The sequence below is a fragment of the Montipora capricornis genome, chromosome 7 (assembly GCF_036669925.1).
Source record: "Montipora capricornis isolate CH-2021 chromosome 7, ASM3666992v2, whole genome shotgun sequence".
NCBI classification, from domain to species: domain Eukaryota; kingdom Metazoa; phylum Cnidaria; class Anthozoa; order Scleractinia; family Acroporidae; genus Montipora; species Montipora capricornis.
In genome coordinates this window covers 39,181,818-39,189,317 of record NC_090889.1, presented here as the reverse complement: position 1 = coordinate 39,189,317, position 7,500 = coordinate 39,181,818, and the positions used below count along the sequence as shown (strand labels likewise).

At 37.1% G+C, this 7,500-nt stretch overlaps 2 protein-coding genes across 3 annotated transcripts in view; one reads left to right on the top strand and one right to left on the bottom strand.

Moving 5' to 3' along the window:
- Positions 1–1,788: 1,788 nt before the first annotated feature.
- LOC138057943 (MORN repeat-containing protein 5-like) overlaps positions 1,789–7,500 on the top strand; it is a 32,969-nt gene continuing 27,257 nt past the window's right edge. For both annotated transcript variants that reach the window (XM_068903846.1, XM_068903845.1), the window contains exons 1-2: positions 1,789–2,179; positions 2,766–2,843. In XM_068903846.1, coding sequence (XP_068759947.1) covers positions 2,133–2,179; positions 2,766–2,843 — 125 coding nt within the window. In that variant the 5' untranslated portion in view covers positions 1,789–2,132. The remainder of the gene's footprint in view (positions 2,180–2,765; positions 2,844–7,500) is intronic.
- LOC138057942 (uncharacterized) lies at positions 4,800–6,152 on the bottom strand. The gene is made up of 2 exons (XM_068903844.1): positions 5,826–6,152; positions 4,800–5,363 (listed from the first exon to the last, which is right to left on the bottom strand). Exons 1-2 carry the CDS (start codon positions 6,067–6,069, stop codon positions 4,909–4,911), a joined length of 699 nt encoding a protein of 232 aa, XP_068759945.1. The 5' UTR covers positions 6,070–6,152; the 3' UTR covers positions 4,800–4,908.

The window sequence follows — 7,500 nt, the reverse complement described above, 5'->3', positions numbered from 1 at the left end:
TGTAAAACCATGTTGGAAAGTTGTAGTCAAACATGAATGTGTTTCTTCATAAAGCAATTGTGTTTTACATTGATTTTTTACAGTGGCAAATGCTCATAAACCACGACAGGAAGTCAGGCGAACACGAATGTGTTCCTTCATAAACCCCTTCTGTGTTATTTGAGCTTTCACATATTTGGTGAATCCTATTTGACCATGATGTGAAGTTTAGTCATCCATGAATGTGTGTTTTCCTAAACCCATCCTGTGTTACTTGAGTTTTCAGTATGGTAAACGCTATTTAAACCATGATGGGAAGTTTGTAGAACACGAATGTGTTCCTTCATAAACCCATCCTTTGTTACTTGAATTTCACAGTGGTAAATCCTATTAAACCATAATGGGAAGTTTAATCAACCATGAATGTGTTTCTTCAAAAACCCATCTTGTGATTCTTTTATTTTTGCATAGTGGTAAATGTTATTAAACCATGATGGGAATTCCTTCAAATATGAATGTGTTTCTCTGATATCCCATTAGATGATTTTTGCAATTTTCCACTATGGGAAATACTATTAAAACCATGATGGAAAGTTTAATCAACCATGAATGTGTTTCTTCAAAAACCCATCTTGTGATTCTTTTATTTTTGCACAGTGGTAAATGTTATTAAACCATGATGGGAATTCCTTCAAATATGAATGTGTTTCTCTGATATCCCATTAGATGATTTTTGCAATTTTCCACTAATGGTAAATACTATTAAAACCATGATGGAAAGTTGTTTTACATTGATGTGATTTTAATAAATTCCATAATGTAAAATCTCTTAAATCCATTAATGTTTTCCTTCTAAAATACATTAATGGTAAGTGTTCGGATTTTCCAACAATGTTTTTGTGAATGGGAATTTGCAGAATTCCCATTCAAAAAAACAGTAATGTTTTTTGGGAAAATTTTCCTGTGCAATAGTGCACGCTGAGTCGTTTACCATTTGTTAATTAGCCCTGAATTAAGCCACACTACAACTGACTGACCATTCAACCATTCAGCACGATTGAGAGTCTCACCAATTGCGTATTTGAAAATCAATGAGAAATGGTCAAAACTATTATCTACCTCTCTTTTCAATTTCCTCGATCAATTCTTTCTTCGCGGTTTGTTTGGAATTCTTTTTTTTTATATCATTGATCTAAGTTCAGTCAGGCCTGCTCCCGAATTGCACAGCTGCTGCGCCAAACTCTTCCATCACTATTCGGTTTCTGGCTAACGTTGGTGCCTCCGTTTCCCTGAGTTATATTCGCAGCCGAAGCACACAGACAAATGCGTATGAGGGTAAACAAAGTTGTCTTCATTCTGGCGTGAAGAGAACTGATTTTGCCTTACAAGGAAACTCTTGGAAACTGAATCAAAGCTTAGTTTGCTGAAGATGCAAGGCTTCTATAGGTTCAAATGTTGCAATCTTAGCAGTCCCTCAGGTTTACTTAGCGTCTGGGAACAACGTTTACGTGTATAATCAGTAACTAAAAGTTATTATTTTTCTTTGCTGACAAAAACAAATTATTCAAATATCGCGAGAATGGTGAGTGACAACGTTTTACTTAAAATGTTGACATAGAGTGGTTTGAAAGGTTTGGAAGACATTTCAATGCTCCGATAATTGTTACTGATGCCAGATAATCTTATGACTAAACAATAACGTGTACATAAAAATCGTCCTAAGATCGTCATAACGCATAATTGGTAAGTCGATTGTCTCGACGTATAAAACTCTCCAAATAAAATGTTTGATAGAAATAATTTAAAAAACGAACAGACCTTTGGGCTTTGGGAAGTTGGGAACGGTATTCCATAAGAAATGTGAACAAAAAGAAGGGCCTGTTCACCGTATGCTGCAGACTTTACCGTGGGAATAAAGTGATTTGGAGGATGAAGGCGGGCAAGTACGTGCTGGGCTATATTTTTCAATAGGGAGGACAAATAGACTGGCCAGCCTCCGTGGAGAATTTTAAAGTGATGACTAGAATTTTGAACATTATCCTTGGCTTAAGTTGCTGCCAGTGTAACTCCAGATGTTCCGTGCTAACGTGCTCATGTTGTATTTCAACTTCATCGGAAAAACTGCGCTTGAGGTTTTCTGAAAGGACAAAATCATGCATTGCATGGGAACAATGTATGTGAGTGACCGCCTTAACGGAAGGTAAGAAGCACAAGAACAAACATTAAAGGCAATAATGCAAGGAAGCTCTGGATGAAACACAGAGGGTTGTTCGATTGGGTATACCAATATTTTCACGATAATCTTATTTCGCTCAGCTATGCTCAATGTTTGACTGTTTGTCCAAGCGAATTGTGACTTTTAATCAATGAGAAGCTAATGTAAAATCAACAGCGAATTTAGCGTGCGCACTTTCCAAAGCCTTGAATTGAGCAGGTTACATGTGATGATGTCGATTTCTGAATCAATTTTTTTTTTTTTTTTTTTTTTTGCACTGATTGTTTATTTTTGTTTTAACGCAGCTTATCGCGGTTTCAATCGAGTGTGAAAAACACAATTATATATTACGTTTGTGATTGGCTCAAATTTCAAGCAATGAGAACATAAACCAATCGCGACTTGCAAGCGTACATTTTCCCGCGCTTTCAGAAATTCGCAAGTCACGTGGGGTGGTTAGGAGTTATGATTGGCTTATTGAGTTGTTTGCGGCGTTTTTGCGTTCCGTGCATACACAAGGAATAAGATGAACAGCTCACCTATTTGTGGTTTGTTTGTTTGCTTTTTTAAGAATGGACGATTCAAAAGCCACTTTTGAAATTCTCATTCACTTCAGCCGTGAATACCTAGGAGGTTTTAAAGACGACAGGTAAGGTTATCATAATTTCACTGTTAGTGGGTCGCTTCAAGAGATTATGAAGGTAAGAGAAGTAATGCCTCTTATTATTTGATCCTCTCCATGCGCGGGCAAGATGAACCAAACCCCGCGCTGTGATTGGCTACCCGAGCGGGCAAGATGATGATGATGATGATAATAATAATAATAATAATAATAGTGATAATAATAATAATCATCATCATAATAATAATAATAATAATGATAATAATAATAACTAATGATAATAATAACTAATAATAATAATATAGAAAATATCCTGCAAAGGTTGGTCAAGACAACGTGAACATAGGCGTTGTCGCAAGCAATAACGCCTATGTTCACGTTGTCTTGACCAACCTTTGCAGGATATTTTCTATTTTAAAGTTTTTTATGGTGTGGTCACGATCTATTTTGATCCAACGTAGAGCAAGTTTTGATCGTACACGGTTTTTGCAGTGGTTTAATCCTTAAAAAGTAATAATAATATCTTTACTTAAAATGAAAAGACCGATCAGCAAAATCAAAAGATTTGCTGGTATAAACCGGTGATCAGTAAAAATAGTAGTCAGTATTGTAAAGAGATAAAAATGTATATAGATATTAAGATCATGGCCGGATAAAATTCATTGTCTGCAATACACGGGTTTCAAACATATATCCTTGGAATTGCTTAACTGTCTAGTTTACAATGGTACCAATTTGAAGAATTTCCAATCTATCAAACCGTGTTAAATAATTTTGACAGATGCAGATATATTGAACTTGGTTTCATTGCGTTACTTGTCCATTTTAGTGCGCACTTTCTCATTGGTTCTCATCGTCTACAAAATTCTGTCGCTTAAAAACTCGTTTCTGTCAAGATACAGTTTGCAATCATATATCATGGAAATCGGTTAACTGTGTAATTCACGCTGATACAAATTTTACGATTGTCCAATGTAGGAAACCGTGTTAGATAATTTTGAACGATGCAGGTATATTTAACATGCGTTCTTTGCAAATTGACTTCCATCCGATACCACAGGTTTAAGAATTTTTATCGCACCGTCTGTTCAAGTTTTCCTTTCATGTTTGGTATTGTTGTAAAGATCTCTCTGTCCACTTTATGAATATCTAAGAATTACATGTAAGTTGTCATATTTTAATCCCGCAAAGAAAATCAAGAACGCGTTAACCAAGTCAGCGATATATGACTTGTTGACTGTAGTCTGCGAATTGCCAATGTTTACAAAATTCTGTCGCTTATAAAACTCGATCCTTTAGAGATACAGGTTTCAAACAACTATAACTGAAATCGTTTAACTGTCTAGTTTTCAATGATACCACATTCAAGGTTGTGCCATATACGAAACCGTGTTAATAATTTTTAAAGAGACAGTTATATTTAACATACATGCTTTGCAAATCGACTTGAGTTTAAAAAATTTTATCGAACGCTTGATTCAAGTTTTCCTTTCATGTTTCCAAAATCAGCTTTATGATTCTTTTTCGATTTACGTTTTCCTACTACGCTCACTTCCTGGAAGTCACGTTTGTCCACAAAATGTATATACGCACATTTCTCAATATCCTCCGCCATTTTTGTTTGATCATAAATCGCGAACGACGCGGAATCATTGCGTGAGGATTCGCTGAGCTGTCAACATTGGGAAAAATGGGGACATGTGAGTGGCTATCAATTAACCCTCGTGAGAATACCGTATCTCGCAGGCGGTCTAAAAATAACTTCAGAGGGATTTCGATGAGAATAGGGCCAATATGAGGGACTACTTCTCTTACCTTCTTAATCTCTTGGTCGCTTCTAAAGAGTGCAAATAACCTGCGGCGTTCTTCAGTTAGATCATTACTGTTTGTTTCATTGTCCTGAAAAGCCCCTAGGGAGAGTGGTCATTTAGCATTTATGTGTGTATCGCTTTGTTATTCTTAAGAATAATACAATTGACAATCTACCGTTTCTGTCGGGGCCTTTTATTTATTTGTCATTGAAACAAAAAAATCACCAAGGAAAAGATCTCCGATTTCATTCCGACCCTGACAGTTTTGAAAACGCGAAGCGTTACAGGAGCCGAGCGTATACGTCGCAACAAGATTTTCCGTCGTTGTCGCTCTCAGTATTCACCAAATCTTCACCGTACCACAATCGCAATTCTTGACCTTTCACCACAACCGACGGGTTGGAGAAAACAGACAACACGATCTCGGGAGAGAACGAGTTGTACCCTTGAAGACTGGACCACTTGTTGCTGTCATGCATGAATTGGCTCGATGGGAGCAGGATGTGGTTTGCGGAATTTGTGATGACAACGTTGACCTTTTCTTTCACGCTACTTACGGTACTGCAACCCCAATAAGACCAAAACCTCTTATCCCTTTTGTTGCACGTCACATAGCCGTAAAAATGGACCAGTTTAATGGAAGCCAACCTTCCGCTAGCTGAAACAAAAAACTTGCCAAACTGATCACCTTTTGCACCAAAACACACCGGGGCAGTATTCATCTTGATCCATGGGTCTACAAATTGAAAGGAAAATACAAAAATTAGAAAGGAAGGGATCGAACTAAACATTTTCCGAAGTGAGGAATTCAAGAACACATTTAAGTTCGTGATTTTATTAGCTGACATAAATGATCACGGCGGGAAACAAAATGAACAAACAAGGTATTGTTAAAAATTTATGAACACTGAACAAGAAAAAAACAACCAAAAAGAACTCCGAGATTTAACGCATTTGATTTCATCTCTCAAAATCAAGATTTTCGTTCTAGTTTTAAAATTTAGAATGTGTCAAATTCACTTGGGCTTTGCTGTATTCAAATTGTTCGGAACAAGCTGGCGATAACAGTAATTGTTGGGAAACAACTGAATTAGTCCTGAATTAAGCCACACTAGAACAGACTGAACATTCAACACGATTGAGTCGCACCAATTGGGTATTTGATAATCGATGACAAATGGTCAACCTACAAATCTACCTTTGCTCTCTTTCTTTCCAATTTCCTCTGTTAATTCTTTCTTCATGGTTTGGAATTCTTGTTTTATCATCGATCTGAGTTCAGTCAGGCCTGCTCCTCCTGAGTTACACAACTGCTGCACCAAAACTTTTGCATGAGTGTTCGGTTTAATCTTTGGCTGGTTATCGTCGGTGCCCTGCGTCGATACATTCGCAGCCGAAGAGCACAGACAAATGCTTAGAAGGGTAAACAAAGTTGTCTTCATTCTGGCTTTGGGCCGGATCAACGCTTGGTTTGCTGAAGATACAAGGCTTCTTGAGAGTAAAATGATGCAATCTCTTAGGATTCTCTTAGGTTTAGTTAGCTGCAGGGATCAACTTTTACGTGTACTAACAAGAACAAAAGTTTTTTTTTTCTTTACCGATAAACAAATTATTCAAATACCACGAGAACGGTGAGTGACAACGTTTTACTCAAATGTTGACAGACGGTCCGATAATTTTTATTTTCTAGATAACTTTATTCATACTACTACTACTACTACTACTACTACTACTACTACTACTACTACTACTACTACTACTACTACTACTACTACTGCTGCTGCTGCTGCTGCTAATAACAATAATAATAATAATAATAATAATAATAATAATAATAATAATAATAATGTTTTCGAGCGGTCAGGATATAAAAATGCAGACTGCAGATTGGGTTTAAAATGAAGACTGAGGCCTCTTGTCGATATAGGGTCACGCAATGTTGGTCTCGTTTTTCTCCTACAACTAGTAGGCTACCAGGTTTATTTTCCTTCTAAAAAAAATTATGGCTTTTTAGAATTTGTATTTGTTCTTTAATCTGAAGCATACTGAAACATTTGGTGATATGCTTCACGGTTCACCTTAAAGGGAATTCGAATTAAAGCGTTCTGGCGGTTGCCGAGTCAAGTGATACAAATCTTTAAAGAAAAGTCAACAGTTGCTTTGCTCGCACGTGCTCTAACCTTTCGCTGTAGTTCAGCATGGCGGGGATTTCTGCTAATACATCCAAGGTAAGACTGCAGACTGAGCTGAGGCCTAAATTGTCGCATTGTTTAAAAATCGTTCAGAAAATATGCGTTCCACTTACCGTAGTAACCGCAATCGCTTCCCCTCCCCCCTCCCCCCCCCCAAAAAAAAGCTGTTCTGTTTTCATTTTTGTTTGTAATGCACAATGTCATCAGGGTTGTCCGTCTGAGTGAGTGAGTGAGTGAGTGTAAGATTGCGTGCATGAATAATTAAACTAATGAGGTCTTCAGTTAATTTTTACAATTGATGTCCATTTTACAGTTATTCTGTTTGCGGCCTACTTGTTACCTTTCCTTTCTTAATTTTCCTTATGAAAAGAGAAATTTTAGAGAATCTAGGGCAAGATTTCGACAATCGCATGATAATTTAATTGGCAAACCTGTTGGGGGAGCCGGCAGGATTTGAGCGGAAAAACAGGCTTTGGAGTCAAAATGCCCACAAAACCTCTCCAATGAGCTATCATGTTGATATTCCCGTAAAATGTCTGATATTTTCGAATTTCGAAAGATTTTGTAAAATCTCATCAGTTGTCATCAAATGCAACTTGCTCTCTGACACTTGCCGACGCGATGTGCATATTTTTGTCACGTCGAGATCTCTTATGCGAAAAATATCATAATCAATTGACC

Excerpts from the sequence above, each read along its gene's own strand:
- LOC138057942 (XM_068903844.1), bottom strand. The coding sequence starts at position 6,069 with ATGAAGACAACTTTGTTTACCCTTCTAAGCATTTGTCTGTGCTCTTCG. Across the intron at positions 5,364-5,825 it reads TGGAAAGAAAGAGAGCAAAG|ACCCATGGATCAAGATGAAT; the intron begins GTAGATTTGTAG and ends TTCAATTTGTAG.